This window comes from Dendrobates tinctorius, unplaced genomic scaffold, assembly GCF_039654945.1.
Source record: "Dendrobates tinctorius isolate UK_male_01 unplaced genomic scaffold, ASM3965494v1 ptg000068l, whole genome shotgun sequence".
Taxonomy (NCBI): domain Eukaryota; kingdom Metazoa; phylum Chordata; class Amphibia; order Anura; family Dendrobatidae; genus Dendrobates; species Dendrobates tinctorius.
In genome coordinates, this window is record NW_027361736.1 from 2,963,161 (window position 1) to 2,989,538 (window position 26,378).

General features: G+C 42.8%; 1 protein-coding gene across 5 annotated transcripts in view; it reads left to right on the forward strand.

Moving 5' to 3' along the window:
* The window catches only part of ADK (adenosine kinase), a 569,255-nt gene that overhangs the window by 385,579 nt on the left and 157,298 nt on the right, over positions 1-26,378 (forward strand). For all 5 annotated transcript variants that reach the window (XM_073581043.1, XM_073581046.1, XM_073581045.1 and 2 more), the window contains 2 exons: positions 11,384-11,556; positions 24,107-24,215. In XM_073581043.1, coding sequence (XP_073437144.1) covers positions 11,384-11,556; positions 24,107-24,215 — 282 coding nt within the window. The remainder of the gene's footprint in view (positions 1-11,383; positions 11,557-24,106; positions 24,216-26,378) is intronic.

Sequence of the window (26,378 nt, forward strand, 5' to 3'; positions counted from 1 at the left end):
TTTGGCCTCAGGGGGTTGTCTCACAAGTGTCCAAGGATAGATACTGTTTAAGTCTCACACTTACTTTGGGACATCAAAGGCTTTAGAGAAGTTTTTACATATAAAAGGAGGGTACTGATTAGCAGAGAGGGAGAGACAGAGAAAGAGATGTGACAGACCAGAGAGGACTGAGATGAGACTATCTGAATAATGTAATGTATGAATAATGCCTGTTTCTGATTAATGCATATGTATTTAAAGTTTTATATTTTAATCTTATCATTTATATAGTAAATCAATTCAGTAAATTCAATTCTTGTGTGAGCATTTTCTTATTAATTACAATGCATTGGAACCCTTACAATACAAATTGGTGTCAGAAGTGGGATTGTTTTGAATAAAAATGTTTGCAAAATTGAATAAGTTTGTTAAGAGTAGGAAAGCAGTTGAGAGTAGTGTCAGATCTTTGCCAGAATGGGTGTTACCAGGAAAGTGGACCCCAATGGCACAGGAATGTAACAAATATATGGAGGGACAGCGGTTATCAAATCCTCAGGATGTGGCTGGCAAATTTGATCTCTCAAGGTATGATGCAAAAGAGCAGAAAGCTGCAGCAGCCTTTGGATGGATCTGTGTGCAAGTGTCCCAAAGATTACAGGAGGAGATAGACAATTTGCGTTTAGAGCTGCATACAGTTTTAGAGCAAAGGATTAGCTTGCAATCAGCCTTGAGACCAAATGAAATAGCATGACAATATGCAAAGGAATTTTGAAGCTTATGTAATGAAAAATATGAATAAGAATAGGCGCAGGAGGAGACAGCGGCCAGTGTCAGATATTTGTACTGCACAGATTAGAACCATGATTGCACGTGAGAAATGGTCAGATTTGCTAGAATGGGGGGGATGGCTGTGAGACAGATGAGGAAGAAAAGCAAGCCAGACCGATTGTGACTACTAAAACTAGGAGAGAAGTCACACAGCGTAGTGGAGATAGGATTGATGCAGGAAACACAGCTACAGGAGCAGAAGCTTCAATGACCAAAGAAACTAGGAATTATACAGCAGGAGAATTATCAGAATTAGCTACCGGGTACAGGCAGCAAGCAGGAGAACCTTTGTTAGCATGGATTCTCAGATTAAGGGATCAGGGAGCCGATACTATAATCTTGAACCGTCTTGAGGCAGTAGGACTTTGTAGTATTTGTATTGATCCTATGGTGCGTCTAAAAATGAGACGTGCAAGGGACACTACAGAGACTTTCTCTTTGCTGCATTTGGTGAGGCATTCTGTGGCACAAGTGTATGACTCTCCCATGGAATTAATACCACAGACACGATGGGAGACTCTTGCAGATGGAGTTCAGAGGTTGAGAGAAATTGCAGGTATAGGTGGCATAACTCGCAATCCTTTGCCAGATCTGAATGATCATTTTGCTGTTGTTGAGGATTGGAAGGGACCAGATGCTGCAATATTGACAGTATTGATGAAGAATAAGTTCATAGAAGGTGCCCCAGCTGCTTACAGAGCCCCATTATTCACTATGTTCAGTGCACTTATGGGAAACTCCACTACTGTCTACACAGCATGCAATTTAATCTCCCAGCTATCTGCTCTAGAGAGAGCAAAAGTTTCAATAAATAGTACAGTAAAGAGAGTAGATCAAGAAAGGAGAAAAGAGGATGATACTCAAATTAGAAAGAGCAGGACGGAGTTGTTTTGTGACCTGATAGCTAGTGGAGTTCCATTCCAGGATATAGACGGGATCTCTACAAGTGACCTGTTGAGGAGATGGCAAGATCTAAGGAGAAAAGGTAAATTGCAACTCGCCAGACCCAAGAGGGTGGCGACAAATGAGATAGGGGGTTGGAAAGATAGAGGTGGGACACCTGATGGAGGCATGCAAAGCCCCCACTGTAACCCCCCTTTGCACTCTTCCAATACCATGGCATACTACACCCCCTGCCAAGATTCCCTCATGGACTAATTATAAAAGTTGTGGAACATCCCTGAAAATTGTTGTTTGAACAGTTTTGCCATTTTTTGATGTCTAATGATGTTTGTTTTCATTCTAGAGTTTTTTAGAGAAATAATCCTGTGAGCATACTGTGACGTATGCACTGGCTGATATATGATGATAAATACTCCTGTGAGCTTACTGTGACGTATGCGCTGGCTGATATATGATGAATTGGGTTTGGTCTTGGTGATGCATAAATGTGCATTCCTCACCTGAGGGTTTGTAATAGACCTTGATGTTTTAAAAGGCAAAAGACCACAGCAGATATAAGATGATTCTGTATGTGGGAGCCATTGTGAGAGAAACATATAAGGCAACGAGGGAGTGACAGTACAGACAATGAATTTAAGACTGACCTAAAGTTAGATGACTGATAATATACTGGGGGGGTTGACAGTGCAAATAAGTCATCTATTTATCTTAAGTGTTTGTCTTTGTCACTGTATGTGCTTTGTGTATTTGTCATGGATATCTCTTGATTAAAATTGGTATTTTTACTTTTTATTTGGTATATTTTTATTTTTTATGAGCTCATTTTCTGAATTTTAATTGTACTGTGTTTAGCATTCTTGGTTTTTAAAGGAATTGTTTTTTTTCTCTTTTCAGTCCACTACATGTTGGATTGGGGGGTGGGGGGTGTAATTAACCTTTTGTTTGCAGGAGTGAAAGAAGAAACCTTGGCCATTTAATTAACATGCAAATACAGTGCACAGTAAATAGTTCATTCCTGCAGTAGTAAAAAAGGAGTCCATCTACCTCATATAAGATTATATTTTATGACTTATTTTTGAGTTTTAACATTTTTTTTTTTTTTTTTGGGATCTCCCATGCAAATTGGGTTTTGAAGAATATATATGTTAAATGATTTCAACGAATGCTAGTTTGTTAATGTCTTGATATAGCTTTGTTCACCTACACCTGAGTCATGCAATGCAAATGTGTGGGTACCCAAAGTGTGTGTTTATATATAAATGAGAATCTCTCCTGCTTACTGAATGAATGCATTAGGTTTAGCCAGAGTGTGTGTTGATGTAATGTGTATATTATGTAAAAATAATTTGCTAGAATTGGGTTAATAGCAAATTGGTTTGGGTTCGGTTTTCCTTAACATGTAATTGTTTTGATTCTGATTAGTAGTAACATTATTTTGTGATCTCCATGAACATGATTGTACTGGTAATTATGATCATCATTAATATGCAAATGTGATTGACCTGAATTTGATGTGTTTGATCAGTGTATAAGTCCATACACATATGATATATATTTTATGTAGTATTATCTAGAGTAGAAATATTTGCTACAGTAGAAAATTTCAAAGGTCATTTTGGGCACAATTTGGACCAACAAACCTAAAGTAATTTTGTTTGATTCATTTGATCAAGGGGTGGAAAACAAGCCACCAGGACTGAGTTATTTTGGGCTGTTGCTTTGGACTGAGTTAGCTCTGCCAAGACTTTGGAACTTTCAAGTATGATTGTGAACTTCACTTTCCCCCAGTGCAGGCTGTGTCTTGTGTGTAGACTGAAGATGTCTAATTGAGCGCTGAGACTGAGCCCAGATGATGCTGAACCGTCAACCAGGGTCAATCCTCATGACTGCCAGCTGATGCAAATGGCATATAAAGTGAGGCCCTGAACAGCTGCAGCAATAGAAGATGAAAGGTACTCTTATGCTCAGCCATGGACACCTGCACTTCCCTCACCCATTGCTTTGGAGAAACGAGGGGTTAATGTCATGAAGGGCAGGGACAGATTGCTCTTTAGAGTCTGTTCTTTTGCTAAACAGGGAAAGTAGTGAAGTCACCCCAAAGTGATGAGGGCATAATAATCCCCATGCTTCCCTGCAACAGAGACCCATTTAAAAATTATGGTCAAGAAGATCCGAAGAAAGAAGATTTCTACAGACATTTGATATTTCAGTACCTGCTGGTCCAATGTTGTTTTTGTTCCGTTTTAAGCCCAGGATGTTATTTTTTACCAAGCGGTTTTCTATTGGTAGCAAATAAATAAATATATATAAAGGAGCAATGCAAATAATGATAAATGGTATATTTTAGTGGCAGGTTAATTAATTAAAGTGATGGAAACCAAGGGGTGGAATGTATACTATGATTTATTTTTAATCGTTTCAACACTCCAATTAATTAATACCAACTATAATTATAGTTTCAATCAGATATATGTGTATGTGTATATGTGTATATATATATATATATATATATATATATATATAATCTCTTTGAACTTTCCTGGAAGGTCAATGAAACTTGTTTCAACTAGATGGTCAAATTGTCCAAGCAGAGCAAGTAACTGGCTTACACTTATCTACCAACAAATTACCTTCGTTGCATAATTAGATTGGGTGTGTTAACTTTCCCCATAGATTGTCAACTGGTGAAATCTCATCTATTTGGCCTAGGGGGTCGTCTCACTGGTGTCCAAGGATAGATACTGTTTAAGTTTCACACTTACTTTGGGACATCAAAGGCTTTAGAGAAGTTTTTATATATAAAAGGAGGGTACTGATTAGCAGAGAGGGATAGACAGCGAAAGAGATGTGACAGACCAGAGAGGACTGAGATGAGACTATCTGAATAATGTAATGTATGAATGCCTGTTTCAGATTAATGCATATGTATTTATAGTTTTATATTTTAATCTTATCATTTATATAGTAAATCAATTCAGTAAATTCAATTCTTGTGTGAGCATTTTCTTATTCATTACAATCCATTGGAACCCTTACAATACAACTCCGTAGCCAGATCCCCCCCCTTGGACTTGAACCTAGTTCTCAGGGGCTTGACCAGTGAGCCATTTGAACCACTGTGTTCCACAACTCTGAAAAACTTGACTCTAAAAACCGTGTTCCTGGTAGCAATTACTACCGCAAGACGCATAGGTGAATTGCAGGCCCTTTCAATACAGGAGCCATATTTAACCATCATGGAGGGATAGCATCATCCTGAGATTAGATCCCTCCTTTATGCCTAAGATAGTCTCGAATCTTCACCGATTTCAGGACATTATATTGCCTTCCTTCTGCCCAAACCCCTCCAACTCGAAAGAAGTGTTCCACACCCTCGATGTCCGCAGAGTAGTTCTCTTCTACCTCCAGCAGACGGAGAGTTGGAGGATTGACCAGAATTTATTCATTTAGATTTCAGGTCGAAATAAAGGCAAAAAGGCGGCAAAAAATACAATCGCGAATTGGATTAAGCAAGCGATCAACCTCGCCTACTTGTCACAGAACGTTCCCCCTCCTACATCATTAAGAGCCTACTCTACTCGTTCAGTAGCAACATCATGGGCAGAAAGAGGGAACGCATCTTCAGAGCAGATATGCAGAGTCGCCACCTGGTCGTCTGTCCACACATTCACTAGACATTATAGTCTAAATTTCAACAGGGATTTAACGTTTGGCAGACGTGTTCTGCAGGCTGTTGTCCTTCCCTAAGAAATTAGTTGTTGGTATTTCTCCGATATGGCTGTCGTGGAAGGTGACTAGAGAAAATAGAATTAGTCTTATCGGTAATTCGGTTTCTAGGAACCTTCCACGACAGCACTAATTTCCCTCCCTATCTGATATTCTACTGGATGATTCCTGCACTTTGGTGGTAACTATACATGCTAGTGTGTACAGAAAAAACACTGGAGGTAGTAGGAAGGGGAGGGTTATTTAACCTCTTGTGCATTTCCTGTCCCCCATTAGTGCAGGGAGACATCCTCCGATATGGCTGTCGTGGAAGGTTCCTAGAAACCGAATTACCGGTAAGAGTAATTCTTTTTTTATGGTGATCACGCAGGAGATGTTTTCTTCTGATGATTCTTCTATGAAAGCCATATTTGTGCAGGTGTCTCTGAACAGTAGAACCAAGTAACACAACTCCAGAGTTTGCTAAATCTTTCTGAAGGTCTTTTGCAGTCAAGCAGGAGTACTGACTTGCCTCTCCAACAATCCTATGAGCAGTTCTTACTGAAAATTTGACTGGTCTTTCAGACCTCATCTTAACCTCCACTGTTCTAGTTAACTGCCATTTCTTAAATTTTGGACAGAGGAAAGGGCAACTTAAAAACTCTTTGCTATCTCCTTATAGCCTTCTCCTGCTTTATGGGACGCCACCATTTTCATTTTCAAAGTGCTAAGCAGCTGCTTAGAAGAACCCATGGCTGCTGTTTTTTGGCACAAAGTTATAGGACTGTTTCACACATCAGTGTCTTACACGTACACACGTAGACCCATTCAAATGAATGGGTCTATGCACACGTCAGTCTGTTTCCACGGACCGTATGTCTGTGGACAAACCACTCAGGCATGTCCGTTTTTTACCATCCGCATGGACTGCCAAACGTCTCGCACACGGAGAACACAAATTGATGTCCTCCGTGTGACATGCACTGGCACAGGGGAAGAAGCGCTACAGTAAGCGCTTTTCCCCGGTGGCAGGAGCTGAAGACAATCAATGATGGTTTATGGAACACATGTCATCTGCTGGTGTAGGAGCACTGTGTTTTATCAAGACCAAAGTTAGCGCAGCTGTCTACCAGGAAATTTTAGAGCACTTCATGCTTCCCTCTGCCGACAAGCTTTTTGGAGATAGAAATTTCACCTGTCCACACTGCCAAAAGTACCTATTTCTAGTTTAAAAACAACAGTATCACTGTGTTTGATTGGCCAGCAAACTCGCCTGACCTTAACCCCATAGAGAATCTATGGGGTATTGTCAAGAGGAAGATAAGACACCAGACCCAACAATGCAGATGAGCTGAAGGCTCCTATCAAAGCAACCTTCCATTACACCTCAGCAGTGCCACAGGCTGATCGCTTCCATGCCACGCCACATTGATGCAGTAATTGATGCAAATGGAGCCCCGACCAAGTATTGAGTGAAGTTACTGAATATACATTTCAGTAGGCCAAGATTTCGTATTTTAAAATAATTTTTTTTCAAGCTGGTGTTATAAAGTATTCTAATTTACTGAGATAATGACTTTTGGGTTTTAATTGGCTGTAAGCCATAATTATCAACATTAACACAAATAAACACTTGAAATAGGTCACTGTTTGTATTGACTCTATATAATGAGTTTCATTTTTTGTATTGAAAAACTGAGATAAATTTAACTTTTTGATGATGTTCTAATTTTGTGAGATACACCTGTATAAAATTTGACGATGTTTTGGTCTACTTCACTTTCTCAGGCATGTCCTATTTAAGTGATTTCTTAATTGAGAACAGGTGTGGCAGTAATCAGGCCTGGGTGTGGCTAGGGAATTTGAACTCCGCTTCCCAAAGATGTGATAAACTACAGTTATTTTATGTTTTAAAGGGAAGGGGCAATCACTTTTCACATGATCCAGATCCCCTTTTTTATCACATCCCTTCCAGCATAATGAGGAATATGATTTATGAAATTTGGAAATTTTATAAGGGGTCATATACCAGTTCATATGTATCTTTAGTTGTTCAACATGATTAATGCAGGAGGAGTACCTTTTAGTAAGTGTGGCCGCAGTCCACCAGTGTTCGGGGGTGGATGAAAAAGATAGTGCTTTCTCCCAGACATTCATATAAGGGAGTTTGACAGATTCCCCTGTCAAATTAAGATCCATATAAAACAGAGACAATCCATGTGTATTTGGATATTCTACTTTAAATTATTTCCGCATCGTGTCTGATGGGTCAGGACTCCACCCAGCTGGAAATGTACACGAATGGATAAAATGACAAATTTGGAGGCACTGATAAAAGCACATTTTGGGATTCTTGTAAAGTTGGGACAAATCTGCAAAAGGGGGGAAAACAGGGCCATCTAAGAATTTGTCAAGGGTGCTTACACCTGACCCCACCCACAGGTCTAGCAACAACCCAGAGATGTGTGCCTCTATCGCTTTTACAGAAATGCATGTAAATAGGGATTTTGTTAGTGTTCTATTAAGGTTATTCCAATAAGAAATCAATTAGGACATTGTATGTAAGGGAAAATTCAAATTCAGAGGCTTCAGTTCGATCTCTAGCAAAAGTCTAGTAGACATGTGGGAAGCAAACTGTCTTTCTATTTGGAGCCATCTATAATTAAGAACCCCAGCCCACCACCAATCCTTTGCGGCCTTGAGAATGGCTGCCTTGTGGTACAAAGATAGATTTGGGACACCCATGCCACCGCAGGAATATTGGAAATGCAGAGCCCCGAGTGCCACTGTTGTTTTTTTGTTTTTCCAAATAAACTTGCCCAATAAGGATTGCAGGAGCCCTATCCATCTAGATGGGAACTTGAGGGGGAGACATCTAAACAAGTAGGTAATCTTAGGCAGCATCATTTTTGCCATTTGTATTCTGGGCAATCACTTTTTCACACATGCATGCATGTTTAAAAAAAAAAAAAACACACAACAAAAACACACCTATTTTGCTCTGCTTTTTTTCCTGCCAAGGGATGCAGAATTGTCTGCTCGTACCCTAAGACTTATTGATTTAGCAAGGTTACAACAAATATTCGTAACAAATTAGCTATAATTGTCAGTGCCTGTGAACTGTATGCATTATGTAGGATTTAGATTTAATCGCTGTTCACCTCTCTGTGAACCAAGACAATGCCTATGATTACTAATGGAATTTTTTTTATGTTGTACAGAAATCAATTCAAAGTGTCCCTACCGTCTCTTCAGTGTGCCAGCAATTTGGTGCAGCTTTTAGTTCACCCCGAAGATTGAGTGCATAAGCTTATCGGCTGTAATGAGAACCAGGCTCGCTTTCCAGTGTCTCCCCCAGCCCCCTCCTCATTATCCTCCCTCCATCCATCCCTGAGTATTGTTTCATTAGCAGTCTGTTGGGGCTCTCTGGGATAGTTTAATTCCTTCCTTCCTCTTCCATAAAAAGCAAAGCCTTTTCATCATAAAAAGTTCACCGCCTGCACCTCCATTGTGTAATGTTGAATCAATTGAACTTTAATATGTCAGCATGAGAGCAAACTGTAATCTAAAGGGGGCTTTACACATAGCGATATCGCTACATGTGACACTCTCCACCTACCAGCCCCCCCCGCTGGATATTGCTGATCGCGCGAGATCGGCCTGGTCCACTTCTCGTCGTCGGTTTCCTGCTGGCGCCGACAAGCGAGCCATGGACGCGGGCAGTAGACGGTCGTCATCATCGCCGCGTCTGACCGGTAAGTAACGACCGCCGACCGCTGCTGCATCGCTAGTGAGAAATGCACCAGCGATCCTGACCGGGTCATATCGTGGTCGGGATCGCTGGTGCATCGTTAAATGTAATGGGGGCTTTAGGGTATGTTTCCACGTGGCGTATTGGCAGCACTTTGGACGCAGCTCCACCCAGAGTGCTGCCCTCTGTTGTACGCGCGTTGATTCCACATTTGTTCAATGAATCACCGCATCCTATACATAGACTGTGTAATTTATCTTGCGGAGACTGAGCATCTCCGCAAGATAAATAGACATGCTGCAGTCTAGAAAGACTCGCCGCATATGCATATACGCAGGTCTGCCACCTGCGTCTTTGAACGCATAGTGGACATGGGATTTCATAAAATCCCCTCCACTATGCTGTAAAATCTGGACGCTGCGGCTATACACAGCGTCCAATCCTCATCGTTTCCTGACCGTGGAAACATACCCTTAGGCAATGTTCCCACGGTCAGGAATGGCTCAGTATTTGCTCAGGATTTGACACATGTGAAATCTGCACCAAATCTGCATCTGAGGTCACTGGCAGGTCAGCTGCATTTTTGATGCGTTTTTTCATTGCATGCGTTTTTTTTTTGTCACTTGAAATAAGCTAATTGAAAGTTGGATTCTGGGAAGGAAGAAAAAAAAGATTTTCTTTTTACAGATATATTGGGGTATGTTCCCACGGTCAGTTAATGCTGCGGGTTGGACGCTGCGTACATCTGCAGCATGCAACCTGCAGCAGCCAGATGTTACAGCATAGTGGATGGGATTTCAAGAAATTTCATGCCCACTATGTGTGTACCGATGCCCGCGGCTCACCCACAGAGACGGACCTGTGGCGTGTCTTTCCAGACAGCAGTTTGAAGTGTTTTAGCTGACTAATGCTGTGCCTGTGTGCAGAGTTGCAACTATTTCAAACTGTAAACTACAGCATGTAAGGCTAGTTTCACATTTGCGTCTTTGTGCACAGCACATCGTGCGCAAGTAGAAATGCATGCAAAAACACATGCATTTTTGCATGCGTTTGCGTTTTTTATGCACATGCGTTTTAACCAGTTTCTAGACATGTTTACTCTTAAAACGCATGTGTATGCAAACGCAGGCGTACGCATGTCCATGCGCACACCTGTGTTCCCATAGACTGTAATGCGTTGTTTTGACGCATTTCATGCGCAAGCCTACGCATTTGGTTTTTTTACGCCTTTGGGCGGATCAAAAAATGCAACATGTTGCGTCCGGTACGTCTAGACGCACACCTGGAAAAAACGCATGCACAGAAAAGCGCAGACGAACGCATGCAAATGCAAAACCATGCGTGCGCCATGTTAAACATAGGTACGCATGATGCATGCGCACGATGCGCTGCGCACAAAAACGCTAATGTGAAACCAGCCTAAGATGAATATCTAAATGCTGCTGAAATGGAGCAATACTAAGTAGTGAATTTATCCAGGCATGTGAAGATAAGGTGAGAGATCAAAAAATGTACATAAAGTGCTTGTGCAAAAGATAAACTGGCTTGATCAATCACGTATACTCAGATCATAATAATTTGTTAGAAATTCCATGGTTAAAAGATAAGGGATAAGTACTCAATTAATACCTTAAGTTTGTGCAGTGTGCCCCTTGGATGAACCCACCCCGACGCACGTTTCGTCATCAGCCTTCGTCTTTTCTTTTTTTTTTTTATAATATAGCTCTATGGATTTACAAAAACGCATGCAAAAACACTTGTATTTTCCGCTGCGATCTGCCAAGAGATGCCGAAACCTTGCATACGTTTCTGCAAGCAAATACGCAGAGTGCGCACATAGCCTTAAAGGGCATCCGCTTTTCATCACTTTGAGACTGTTCATTGGGTGTGATTCATGTGGGTGATTACTGGACCTGGGAACTCCACCTGCCATGTTGCATCTTGTTAGTTTTCACTTCTGATAAACATAGAAACAGAATAATCCTATCTCAATTCTTCCACAGGATACAAAAAAGGAGCATTTCCAGTTCCATCCCATTAAAAATGTAACTTTGTCTTTAGGAAGAAAAAAACCCAAATACTTGTGTTTTTTTTTATTCAGCTCTGAATTGGACGTCTGTTGTGTACTTCTGTAGTGTTTCGTCAAGGAATATCCTGTTACGGAAGCTTTCCTTTGATCTACATTAAATTTGAAAATCCCAATTTTCTTTGTTACAGTGGATGATCCAGAAGCCCTTTAAGGTGGCCACATTTTTTGGATGCATTGGCAAAGACAAGTTTGGCGAAATCTTGAAAAAGAAAACTGAAGAGGTACACGTTGATGCCCGCTATTATGAGCAGAGTGAGCAGCCTACAGGCACCTGTGCGGCATGTATCACTGGGGACAACAGGTCAGTCGGCCCCCTCATCGTGCCGTGTTTGCTCTTTCAGTGATCTTGAGAATGACTTCTTTCTTTGTCTACACAATATTTTTACTTGGTCTTTGTTCACATCGCAATGCATGTGGTGTAAAGCCCCCGTCACACATAGCGATTTCGCTGCTGAGTCACAATTTTTGTGACGCAACAGCGATCTCACCAGCGAGATTGCTGTATGTGACACTGACCAGCGACCGGCCCCACTGCCGGTTATCGCTGATCGTCCTGGAATAGCCAGGACATTTTTTTTTTTTATTTTATCGCTGGTCTCCCGCTGGCCAGCACGCATCGCTGCGTGTGACAGGCGGGAGAGCAGCGATCAGCGCGCTGGTAACTAGGATAAACGCAGGGTTTCTAAGCCACGCGTGTCACCTTAGAAACCCGATGTGTACCTTAGTTACCAGCGTGCTGATGCAGGGAGCTGGTAACCAAGGTACACATCGGGTTTCTAAGTGACGCGCGCTGCTTAGAAACCCGATGTGTACCTTAGTTACCAGCTCCCTGCATCAGCGCGCTGGTAACTAACGTACACAGCGACGCCACGTGCTTGGCGTCGCTGGTGAAGCTGCCTGTTTGACAGCTCACCAGCGATCATGTAGCGACACACCAGCGATCCTGACAAGTTGATATCGTTGTTGTGATCGCTGGTGAGTCGCTATGTGTGACGGGGCCCTAAGCCTCAACTCGTAGACTTTTGCTGAATTATCATTTATAATTGATCAATTACTGATTAATGGCGTTCTAAGAGGACAAGTTGCTGTCGGTTTAACAAACAATTCAAAAATCAATGGTACAAGTGAAGGTAAGAAATTTAAGTTATTTTCCGAAAACAGGACAATGGTTTTTTTTTGCTTATTAGCCGCTGCGTCTCCCCTCACTACAATGATTATTCACTTTTAAAATTAGCCTATAAAGAGGAAGAGAAAAGATGGGTTTTCAGCTTCACTATGTGGTCATGTTACAACTGCTGCCAATAGAAGTCTATGCAGAGGGGCTGCCGGAGGAGGCAAGGAAGCAGCTTCAGAGAGAAGAGAACAAACCTGCTACAACTATTAGTGTCCTTTCTTGCCCAGTTCTTGCTCAGTCCTGCTCAGGACTGCAGTAGGTTCCCTCCATGCTTCTGGTTCTGGGGGAGCAGAATCTCCTGTGTATGGTGGACGTGATTGCATGTTGTCTCAGACTCTGCAACTGAATTCAGCGACAACGGAAAATGAGGCATATAGGCTGCAAAAGGGAAACTGGTGAGAACTTCAGGGTGCAAGTCATGAAATAGTCAGATATGATCATATTCTTAATGTACATGTGGATTTAGAGTAGTTACACTGAAGTGAAAACCATTACGTGATGATGTATGGAAATGTGCTTTTGTTCTTTCTTAATTTAAATCTGTCAACCCTGAAATGGAAACTGAACTAATTAAACAGTGTTGTAGGGCAGTGGTCCCCAACCTTTTTTGCACCAGGGACCGGTTTCAAGCAAGACCATTCTTCCATGGCCCGGCAGGGCGGGGATGGAGGTGTGGCAGGGGCGGGGCTTTTGTCATAAGGGGGTGGGGCTATGGACACGGTTGTAGTGTAGCAGTGCATACTTATAATTAAATAACATTTATAATGTGACTCAACTCACCATAGGTTTTGAATGAGTGCTCCATCACCCCCTTCTTTCCATCATTGCCTTCACCCCATCACTCCCTTCTCTCCATCATTGCCTTCACCCCATCACTCCCTTCTCCCCATCATTGCCTTCACCCCATCACTGCCATCTCTCCATCATTGCCTTCACCCCATCACTGCTGTCTCCCCATCATTGCCTTCACCCCATCACTCCCTTCTCCCCATCATTGCCTTCACCCCATCACTCCCTTCTCCCCATTATTGCCTTCACCCCGTCACTCCCTTCTCCCCATCATTGCCTTCACCCCATCACTCCCTTCTCTCCATCATTGCCTTCACCCCATCACTCCCTTCACCCCATCACTGCCATCTCTCCATCACTCCCCTCACGGTCTTCTCCTCATGTCCCCATCTCCTCCAGGGCCAGGCTACACAAACACAGACCAACACACACACACACACACAGACATACATGTACACACACAGACATACATGTACACACACAGACAGACATACACACACACACCACCTCTCTCCTCTCACATGTCCGCAGCATCGCCCGCGCTTCCTCGCTCTGACACAGCAGCGGCCGCGCTCTCCTCTCTGTGTCAGTCAGAGACAGGAAGCGCGGGCGGCGGCAGGAAGCTGGACGCAGTGGACAGGTCCTTGCAGCTCCGCTCCTGCTATTCCCTCTTGCAGGCAGCGGAGCTGCTTGGATCGCTCCCTGGCCGCCGCTAAGAACTGCTGCGCGCCGCCCCAGCCCCCGCTACACCACTGACCGCCCCTGGCTCCCCTTGTGTCCGCGGACCGGCAAGGGCACTGCAGCGGCCCGGTGCTGGGCCGCGGACCGGCGGTTGGGGACCCCTGTTGTAGGGGACTTGGCTCTTAAAAAATCATATTAGCAGTATGCTTTTCATCGTTGAAATTAGTTTGAAAGCTTTTTATATTCCAAATGCAAATGATGGTGTTTTTTTTGCACTCTTGCCGTGGCCGAGATTGCCGTCGCCAGGAGTTTACTCCTTCCCCAATTTGCATACTGAACAGTTTGCTGTCTCTGATTGACAGGACACATTTGGCCAGAGAAAGCGTTGCCTGAACCTTAACCTATGAAGCAATCATTGGCGCACAAACAGTATGGAAACAGGTCCCCCTTTCATCATTGCTCCTACCATGACACCACCTCTTCTCCACCTACAATTGCCTCCGATCATGGCACCACCTCTTCTACACCTAGAATTGCCTCCTATCATGGCATTACCTATTCTCCACCTAGAATTGCTTCCTCTCATGGCACCTCTTCTTCTCCACCTTGAATTGCTTCCTATCATGGCACCTCCTCTTCTACACCTAGAATTGCCTCCTATCATGGCACCACCTCTTCTACACCAAGAATTGCCTCCAATCACGGCACCACCTCTTCACCACCTAGAATTGCCTCCTATCATGGCACCACCTCTTCTATACCTAGAATTGCCTCCTATCATGGCACCACCTATTCTCCACCTAGAATTGTTTCCTATCATGGCACCTCCTCTTCTCCATCGAGAATTGCCTCCAATCACGGCACCACCCCTTCTCCACCTAGAATTGCCTCCTATCATGGCACCACCTCTTCTACACCTAGAATTGCATTCTATCATGGCATTACCTATTCACTTAGAATTGCTTCCAATCATGGCACCTCCTCTTCTCCACCTAGAAGAGGAGGAGCGCCGAGAGATGGCTGCTCTGGCATGAGGCTCCTGAGTTTTTTTAGTTTTTTCCCCGTTTAATTGTTAATTCTCCCTTTGGTTCACTCACCATTGCGTAGCTACAGGATTCGGCAGAGCTGGGAGTAGTGTGGAGACTGCGATCAGCTGGGACCGGTGTCTTTCTGTCCTCGTGGAGCTCCATGCCTGGATTCAGCTGGGAGAGAGTGAAGCTGCTGGCTGCCTGCCAACTTTCCTACAACTTGTACCCATTTCCAGCAAGCAGATGATCCCAGGATAGGAAACCTGGTGGAGTGTGCGGTGCTTGAGTTGTTCTGGAGATCTTGTGGTCCATGTGGAGCTGTAGGGCTACAGGATTCGGCAGAGCTGGGAGTAGTGTGGAGACTGCGACCAGCTGGGACCGGTGTCTTTCTGTCCTCGTGGAGCTCCGTGCCTGGTTTTAGCTGGGAGAGTGAAGCTGCTGGCTGCCTGCCAACTTTACTACAACTGGTACCCATTTCCAGCAAGCAGATGATCCCGGGATAGGAAAACTGGTGGAGTGTGCGGTGCTGGAGATGTTCTGGAGATCTTGTGGTCCAGGTGGAGCTGAAGGGGTGAGCTGGGCAGGTTTGGACTGACTGTTGGCGTGTCCCCTGATGTCCCTGTCTTGTTGCACCCATGCCCTCCCCCCCAGCAGTGCTGGGAGCACCCTTTATGGAAAGTTGTACTTTTAACTCTGCTAAGGCCTCTTTCACACTTCAGTTTTTTTTGCATCAGTTCAAATCCGCCAAAAAGTCAGACAAGCGGATCCGTTCTCAACTGATGTGAACGGATGCCACAGGATCCGTTTTCAGATGGATCCTTAAAATGAGGAAATTTAAAGGAAACGCTGGCCGAGAGAGAGAATGAGAGAGAGAATGAGAGAGAGAGAATTTTTTTTTTTTGTCCAGCACCCAGATAGAATTTCGGGTTAAATGAGTGTCTGGAGGATCCGCCAGAGAAAAAAACGTTGCAAGCTCCGTTTTGAAATCTTTGAGGATGGTGACGGACAGAAACTTTTGGCGGATCCTCAAAAAAACGGATACAACGGACAGCAATCCGTCACAATCCGCCATTAATGAAAGTCAATGGGGAAAAAAACGGATCCTCAAAACAAAATTGAGGATCCGTTTTTTTTCAAAACCTGGCGGATTGTGACTGATTGTAAAAAACTGAAGTGTGAAAGAGGCCTAAGCTGTGACTGTTCAGTCTTTATAGCTACAAGCTGAGTGTAATCATGGCCACTGCACTCTGTAAACCTACTCTTATGATTTCAAGGGACGATTTATTATTCTGGAATCATCCGCAATTTCTCATGGACTCCCCTTCTTGGAGCATGATTGCTAATTCAACAATTGAGTACATAAAATCCATTACTTCTGTGAAACCTGTGGAGGTGTACTGCAAGAGAGGTAGGAGAGGAGGCGTCCTGGCACGCCTTCGGAGGAGAGGGTTCAGAACAGCTCTTCCTTCACTCCACTTGGCTAATGTCCGTTCCTTATCTAACAAAATGGACTATCTGAGCTTACTTTGTAACATGAGATCTGATATGGCCAATTCAGCTGCTCTTTGTTTTACTGAAACCTGGTTGAATGAGACCATCCCTGATTGTAGTCTGGATCTACCTGGTTTTGTTATCTACAGAGCTGACCATGATTGTGTAGCTTCAGGTAAACAAAGGGGGGGTGGGGTATGTCTCTACATCAACACTAGCTGTTGCTGTAATGTTAACATACTGGGAAAAGGTTGCTCTCCAGATCTAGAGTACCTTGCACTCAATTGTAGACCATTTTACTCTCCAAGAGAGTTTTCATCTATGGTTCTGGTTGCAGTATATATTCCCCCTCAAGCATCTGTTAAAGCTGCTATTGGTGAATTAGCTTGCAAAATATCAGAATGGAAGAAAGGATCTCCAGAAGCATTTGTGATCGTAATGGGGGACTTTAACAAAGGAAAACTCAACCTGGATCTCCCCAAATTTACTCAACATATAAACTGCTTCACGAGAGAGAACAAAACGCTTGATCACTGCTATACAGTCATAAAAGGGGCCTACAGGGCAGTGAGGAGAGCAGCAGTGGGCTTTTCAGATCATTGTCTAATTCATTTAATTCCAGCCTACAGGCAAAGGTTGAAAACATCCAAACCTACAGTTTATACAAAGAAGACATGGTCTGAGGAGGCAAAATTGCAACTACAAGCATGCTTTGAATGCACGGACTGGGAGGTATTCCAGGAAACATGCTCGGGTCTGGATGAATGGGTTGATGCAGTGTCCTCATATATCCGTTTTTGTGAAGACACGTTTATTCCATCCAAATCTGTCCACTTTCGGGGAAACAACAAGCCGTGGTTTACAAATAAAGTCAGTTTGATCCGTAAGAGAAAAGAGGAGGCTTATAAAGCAAGCGATATTACTGAATTCAAGAAACTTAGGAACTCGCTATCTAAAGAGATCAAGTTAGCCAAACACGAGTATGCAAATATTCTGGAGGAAAGGTTCTCATCAAAAGATACTAGATCTGCATGGAGAGGATTAAGAGAGGTCACCAATTATAAAAGCCACCCCACTATAGTGAACCCCAGCAGAAGTCTGGCAGCAGAGTTAAATGAATTCTACTGCAGATTTGAGGCAAGCTCTACACACAGTGGCTATTCATCTCTAAGCTCCTCAGTCTGTTCATATAAAGATCATTCATTGTGCAACACCCAAGTAGTGATCTCTGAGGCAGAGGTGATACGCATCCTGAAGGGACTTAAGGTCAAAAAGCCACCTGGCCCTGATGGTGTATCTCCAATGTGTCTGAAAGTATGTGCTACCCAGCTTGCCCCTATACTGACAAATATATACAATGTGTCACTGAAAGAGTGCGTTGTACGTCAGTGTTGGAAAAGTTCCACAATTATCCCTGTCCCCAAGAAAGTGGGATCCTCTGAGTTGAACGACTATAGACCAGTAGCACTCACATCTGTAGCTATGAAAGTCTTCGAAAGAATTATGATGTCCCACCTGATAAAATTCACGCAGAAGCTATGGGACCCGCTTCAGTTTGCCTATAAGGAGAATCGTTCGGCAAATGACACTGTCAATCTGGCACTGAAGTACATTTTGGATCATACAGATGAACTGCACTCATATGTCCGGATTCTTTTCATGGACTTTAGCTCAGCGTTCAATACCATTGATCCGAATTTACTTCATAAGAAAATGGTAGCTCTTGGAGTCCCTCTCAACTTATGCTTGTGGATTTATAACTTCCTGACAGACAGGATACAGAGTGTAAAAGTTGGACCATTCACTTCGGACACCTTGGTCACAAACATCGGGGCACCTCAGGGGTGTGTTTTGTCCCTGTTACTGTTTTCTCTCTATACGAATGATTGCATCTCTTCAGCAGACTCAGTAAAAATCTTGAAATTTGCCTATGATATGACACTGATTGGTCTCATCAGGGGAAATGCTGAAGACTTGTATCGGAGTGAGGTGAAAAGAATATGTGACTTGTGTAAAGCCAATAATCTTGTACTCAACACTAAAAAAACTGCTGAGATGGTTGTGGATTTTAGGAAAGATCAACATGAGATACTTCCAATCTACATCCATGACGAAGTGGTTCTTGGGGTCACAGAGACCAAATTCCTTGGTGTTATCTCTCATGATCTTAAATGGGGGAAAAACGTGGATGCTGTTATAAGAAAAGCACAACAGAGGATGTTCTTCCTGCGTCAGCTGAAAAGATATGGTTTGTCTAAGAATCTGCTGATCTTATTCTTTAATGCTGTCATCAGATCTGTGATTTGTTCCTCTCTGATAGTCTGGTATGGGGGAGCCACTGCACATGACAAACTCCGCTTACAAAGGACTTTCAGAACAGCAGAGAGAATTATAGGTTCCCCCCTGCCTAAAATCCAGGATCTTTATGATAAGCGTATTCGATCCCACGCATTGAAAATTTCATCCGATCCCTCTCACCCGGGACACTCCTCATTCCAACTACTCCCTTCAGGACGTCGCTTCAGATTCCCCAAATGCAGCACCAACCGCCATATGAACAGCTTCTATCCACTCTCTGTTCAACAATTAAATCGTCATGTGTAGACTATATACTGTATCTGTCTTGTTGGATGTTACTTGTTGTATCTGTTATATATTATGTTGCCTCTTTGCCACAAAGAATTCCTTGTATATATGTAATATGTACTTGACGATAATAAATTTGATTGAATTGCTTCCTATCATGGCACCACCTCTTCTATACCTAGAATTGCCTCCTATCATGGCATCACCTCTTCTACAACTAGAATTGCTTCCTTTCATGGCACCACCTCTTCTACACCTAGAATTGCCTCCGATCATGGCACCACCTCTTCTACACCTAGAATTGCCTCCTATCATGGCACCACCTCTTGTACACTTAGAAGTGTAGTGAGCAGCTTCAAAGGGAAGGAGAGATCAGTTTTGTGCTCCTTTTGTCTTCAGTGTAGACCTACTCAGTGATGCACTGAAGACAGGAGGAGCACATAACTGACCTCTCCTTTCTCCTACACTTCTGGGTGTTGAAACGGTGGTGTCATGACAGGAGGCAATGGTGTAAGAGGAACCCTCCACCATACTATGTGTGTTGCTGATTCCTTCATAGTCAGTAGGTGTGTGCAGTACCGCGGTTGGGTTTCAGAGTGCACTGGCCAAGCATTCACTGTCAGAGACTGGGAAGTGCTGAGTGTGCAAATTATTGAAGACATTACAGTGCACCAAAGCCTTCTGATTTGTGTATAAGATATTACAGCGTTATCAAACTAATTTCATTAACAGTGAATTGTGTATTGTAAATATGATTTATATAGGGGCTAAGCACTCTACATGCAGTACTTATTTAATTCAGTTTGCATTTTGGAATTGACAGACTCCTTTTTGGTATTGCTTTAGTTTTTGTGGCATTGACGTTAATTGATAAGAATTTCTCTAATATATATATGTAGTATAGAAATGTCTTAATCGAGAGCAGAGACTATTAGAAGAGACCGGCATGCCTGGCAATAATGGGATAGTGATAATCGGGTCTTGCTAACCCACCCAGTAGGATCCTGTCACAATTTTTCTCGAATCCATACCCCAAATGCCATCAAATCTACACATCACAAAGCTTCTCTCACTTTTTCATGTATCCTGCAATTACAAAGGCAGCATAGATGATTTGAGGAGTTTGTTTTACAGGACCTTTCACTATGTTATACCTGCTGAACTAGCTGCATTATGGTAAAAGTGCCAAAGGTCTGAATAAAATGTGTTAGGGCATTATTCCAAAGTTTAGAAGTAAATATCTCTACAATGGAGAGAGGAGAAGTTAAAAAAAATGGAGAGATGAGGTGTTGATGGACAGAGCCTTTAATGCTTACATAACGTGCTTACATTACACATATTCTGTGTTTTCCCTGATGTACCTTAAAGGGAATGTGTTACCAAAAATTATAAAATTTTTAAGTTAAATGTATTAGATTATCATATCACACTTTGTTACAAAAACAAATAAATAATCTTGCCATTTTTACACTTGCCACTAAGGCCTCTTTCACACTTCAGTCTTTTGACGTCAGTTCCAATCCGTCAAAGTGTGAAAAAACAGAACCGTTGCAGATTTGCAAAAACTGATGCACCGGATCCGTTTTTTGGACGGATCCGTCGCAGCAGCCAGTGTATGAAATTTAAAGGAACAGGACTCGGAGAGAGAGAGATTTTCTGTGCCAGAACGGCTTTTGGGGTTAAACTATGAATGTAAATTTTTCCGGGCATGCTCAGTTTAAAAAAAACAAACAAACAAATTGGCGGCCATTATAGCAAGTGACTGACAGCGACGGATCCGTCACCAGCCGTCTTTTCTACGCAGACAAAAAACGTTACTGTGTCCGTTGTATCCAGACGACGGACACTGAAATTCCGATGGATCCGTCAAATGACTGATGCAACGAACGGCCATCTGTTGCAATCCATCCCTAATGCAAGTCTTTTGACTGACGTCGAAAGACTGAAGTGTGAAAGAGGCCTAAGCCAATAGTAGACTCATACTTATTGTTCTTTGAGCAGCCACACGGACATAAGACTGCAAGAAATTGGCTCTGATGCACTGACTTTTCTGGTGAGCTTTTTATGTATGTTCTAATCTAAGCTAAAGTCACTGTAGGGTTAAGGGGAGCAAGGAAACTGTGACCGTCACCTATTGTGAATGGAACATCCGTCATTAAGGCTACGTGCCCACGTTAGCGTTTTAAAACTGATACAAAACCGGACTTCTTCTCAGAAAACGTGTGTTTTTTGCACAAAAACCACGCGTTTTTTATGCGTTTTTTTCCGCACGTCTTCTGGCGACCATGCTATTTTAGAATTTTGGATAACTAGAGGTGGAAGACCTGTGAAGACTCAGACGTCAAGGTTAGATTTCAGAAAGGCAGATTTTAAGGGATTCAGAAAGAGAATTGGAGGGATCCAATGGCTGGATATCCTTAAAGACAAAAATGTCCAGGAAGGATGGGAAATCTTGAAAAATGAAATTCTCAAAGCACAGTTGTTAACAATTCCGAAAAGAGGGAAGAATAGGAAGCATTTAAGGAAACCAGGATGGATGAACACAGAACTTAAGCACATGCTAAAAAGGAAGAAAAAAATGTTTATAAAATGGAAAGAGGGAGGCATATCTAAAGAAGAATATAATGCTGTCTGCAGAACCTGCAGGGCACAATTCAGATTAGCTAAAGCTGAAAATGAACTGAGGCTTGCAAGAGATGTCAAAAGCAATAATAAAGGATTTTGGGGATATGTCAAAAGTAAAAGAAAAGTCAAAGATGCTATAGGATTTTTACAGGATGAAAATGATGAAATGGTAAGACAGGATGTTGAGAAGGCTGAACTTTTAAATTCCTATTTTGCATCTGTTTTCTCTCAGAAAGGAAATGCAACATCAACTGTTATTCACTGTCCTATTATGGGAATAGAAGAATCCAGGATATCTATAAACAGAAAGATAGTGAGGAAACACTTAGCTAACCTAAATGAATTCAAGTCTCCAGGTCCAGATGAATTACACCCCAGAGTACTGAAGGAGATAGCAGAAGAAATTTTTGAACCCCTCTCCATAATCTTTGAAAATTCTTGGAGAACAGGAGAAGTGCCAGAAGACTGGAGAAGAGCAAATGTTGTTCCTATCTTCAAAAAGGGGAAGAAGGTGGACCCAGGCAACTATAGGCCGGTGAGTCTGACTTCTATACCAGGAAAGATCTTTGAACAAATTATTAAACAACATGTATGTCAATACCTGGATAAGAATGAAGTGATTAAACAGAGTCAGCATGGGTTTCTAACTAATAAGTCATGTCAGACTAACTTAATTTCCTTCTATGACGGTATCACTGATTGGGTGGATCAAGGAAATGCTGTAGATATAGTATATCTTGACTTCAGCAAAGCATTTGACAAAGTCTCTCATACAATCCTTATTGAAAAAATGACTAAGTATGGAATGGACAAGGCAACTGTTAGGTGGATTCATAACTGGCTTAGTGATCGGACCCAAAGAGTGGTTGTAAATGGCTGCACATCCAGTTGGAAGAATGTCTCAAGTGGGGTACCACAGGGCTCTGTCCTGGGCCCTGTATTGTTCAACATCTTTATCAACGATTTAGATGAAGGAATTGAGGGTAAACTGATTAAATTTGCTGATGACACAAAGCTAGGAGGGATAGCTAATACTAGAGAAGAGAGAGAGAGGATTCAAAAAGATTTAAATAAACTGGAGAAGTGGGCAGCAACTAACAGAATGGTTTTTAACAGGGAGAAATGCAAAGTACTACATCTGGGCAATAAAAATGAAAAAAGCATATATAGAATGGGAGGAATAGGGCTAAGTGACAGCACATGTGAAAAAGACTTGGGTATACTAATAGATCACAGACTGAATATGAGTCAACAGTGTGATGCAGCAGCAAAAAAGGCAAATGCAATTCTAGGATGTATTAACAGAAGCATACAGTCTAGATCACGTGAAGTCATTATTTCCCTCTACTCCTCTTTGGTCAGACCTCATCTGGAATATTGTGTCCAGTTTTGGGCACCACATTTTAAAAAAGACATCAACAAACTGGAGCAAGTTCAGAAAAGAGCGACCAGAATGGTGACCGGTCTGCAAACCCTGTCTTATGAGGAAAGGTTGCAGGATTTGGGAATGTTTAGTTTGCAAAAGAGAAGACTGAGAGGAGACTTAATAGCTGTCTACAAATATCTAAAGGGCTGTCACATTGTAGAAGGATCAACTTTATTCTCATTTGCACAAGGAAAGACTAGAAGCAATGGGATGAAACTGAATGGGAAGAGACACAGATTAGATATTAGAAAAAACTTTTTGACAGTTAGAGTGATCAATGAGTGGAACAGGCTGCCACGAGAAGTGGTGAGTTCTCCTTCAATGGAAGTCTTCAAACAGAGGCTGGACAGACATCTGACTGGGATGATTTAGCGAATCCTGCTTTGAGCAGGGGGTTGGACCAGATGGCCCAGGAGGTCCCTTCCAACTCTACGATTCTATGACTCATAGGAAATGACTAAAAACGCGGACTGAAGCGGAAAATGAGCATGCTGCGTTTTTAGCCGATAAGCGTTTCCTATGCGGAAAAAAACGCATCAATCAGCACAAAAAGGCCAAAATGCATTAAAATTAATGGGATGCTTATTTTAAGCGTTTCTGAAGCGTCTGATCTGGCACAAACGCTTCAAAAATGCTTAAAAAAAGTGTATACAGTGTGTGTGTGTGTGTGTGTGTGTATATATATATATATATATATATATATATATATATATATATATATATATATATATATATATATATATATATATATATATATATATAGAGAGAGAGAGAGAGAGAGAACGAGTAATCATTGTACTTCATTGTAATCCTACACATGGTGATGACAATGCTGAAGGGTCAGCTGTACAGAACATATTTGGCTTAGTGGCTAGTGTACAAATTGCTAGCGTTTACAATTCGTATTAATAGATCTAGTATTACAGACAGTTGAAAAAACAATATAAAGACATTTAACGTAAAAACCTGATGTAAACAGTGACATTCCTTTTAGGGTTCACTGATTCATATTGGTTTCTCCCAAATAAAGCTTTATCTGTATTATTTTCAGGTCTCTGGTTGCAAACTTAGCGGCTGCTAACTGCTATGATAAAACAAAGCACCTTGACTTGAAGGAGAACTGGCAGCTGGTGGAGAAGGCGAAGGTGTACTATATAGCTGTAAGTGTCAAGAAATATTCCAGTTGTGCTTAGTGTTCTGTTGGGAAAATCCATGTTAATGGGGATAATTCTTATTCATGTCAAATGAGACCTGTATTGTATTATGGACTTATAATGGTCTTAAGTCACATTTTTGGGTTGAGAGCTTGTATTTAGAGATCCTCGTTCCCTGCAACAGTGGAATCTGAACTCACCTTTAGGTCTCCTTCATGTGTCTGTGTGAAAAAATGGTACTGGTGTCATCTGTATTTTGGATTAGTGTGTTATCCGTGTACGATCCATTTGTCCGTATTTACTATTAGTGTGTCATCCGTATACGGTCCTTGTGTCATCAGTGTATGGTCCTTGTGTCAGTTTATGTCATCAGTGTCAGTCTGTGTCTGTTGTTCTTACCATCAGTGTACGGTCTGTGTATCTGTTTTTACTATCTGTATGTCATTTGTGTTAGTCTGTGTGTCCGCTGTTTTTACCATCAGTATACAGTCCGTTTCCATCACCACTTTGTCATCAGTGTACTGGTCCGCGTGTCCGTTTCTATCACCACTTTGTCATCAGTGTACGGTTCGCGTGTCCGTTTTATCATCAATGTGTCGTGTGGTTGTTACCACGGCTAGTCAGAAGTGGGATCTCCAGGAGTGGACCCTCTGGACCGTGGCACTGAGGGGCCCCGGGCGAGCTACCAGGTGGAGCTGACCCCTATACAGGGTTTGTTAGGAGCAGGCCCAGGGATTCGGGTACCATGATAGCCGGTACCGAGAGGGGCGGCTCAGGACAGACTGGAGTAGGAGTGCAGGACTGAAGCATAGACAACAGGATGGAGCAGGCACACGGGAGGCAGAACCGGGAGTAGGACTGACTGGAGCGTGGATAGCTGGATGGAGCAGGAACACAGGAGGCAGGACTGGAGCAGGACTGAAGGACGGGAGCGTGGATGGCCGGACGGAGCAGGAACACAGGAGGGAGGACTGGAGTATAGATAGCTGGGCCCACGGAGCACCGGACTGCGGGGATACTGCAGGGACCACGGATGGCAGGACTGCGAGGCTACTGCAGGAATCACTGAAGACAGGACTGCGAGACTGCAGAGAGCACACGAGGAAACAGGGCCCAGTGTGCTAGCAAACACAATGATCAGGCGCCTCCCTCAGGGGGGGAACGGCCTGATATGGCCCTGTCTGGTCTGCCATTGATCAGTAGGTGCTTCCGGGTCAGAGCATTGCCGGAGCACAAGAAACAGGAGGGAGGCGCGGCCTATGGCGCATGCAGAGACCCCGTCGGCCGCAAGCCTGTCAGAAGGGACCGCCGTGGCTGTCGGGCGGCAGGGGGCTGCTGCGTGGGAGCGGAGGCCGGGTGAGTGTGCAGAGGCGGCGTGACAGTGGTTTTCACAGATGGATAAATTATAAAGCTTCTCCTATACTTTTAAAAGTTTAACATATTTATTAATGACCTTGTGGGGGGCATAGAGAGTAGAATTTCAATATTTGCAGATGACACTAAACTCTGCAGGGTAATCAAAACAGAGGAGGACAATTTTATATTACAGGAGGATTTATGTAAACTAGAAGCTTGGGCTGATAAATGGCAAATGAGCTTTAATGGAGATAAATGTAAGGTCATGCACTTGGGTAGAATGAACAAGATGTATAATTATGTGCTTAATTGTAAAACACTGGGCAAAACTGTCGCTGAAAAAGACCTGGGTGTATGGGTGGACGACAAACTCACATTTAGTGGCCAGTGTCAGGCAGCTGCTGCAAAGGCAAATAAAATAATGGGATGCATTAAAAGAGGCATAGATGCTCATGAGGAGAACATAATTTTACCTCTATATAAGTCACTAGTGCAACCACACTTAGAATACTGTGTACAGTTCTGGTCTCCAGTGTATAAGAAAGACATAGCCGAGCTGGAGCGGGTGCAGAGAAGTGCGACCAAGGTGATTAGGGAACTGGGGGGTCTGCAATACCAAGACAGGTTATTACACTTGGAGTTATTTAGTTTGGAGAATCGAAGGCTTAGGGGTGATCTTATTACAATGTATAAATATATGCGGGGACAATACAAAGACCTTTCTAATGATCTTTTTACTCTTAGACCTGTGACGGGGACAAGGGGGCATCCTCTGTGTCTGGAGGAAAGAAGGTTTAAGTATACTCACAGACA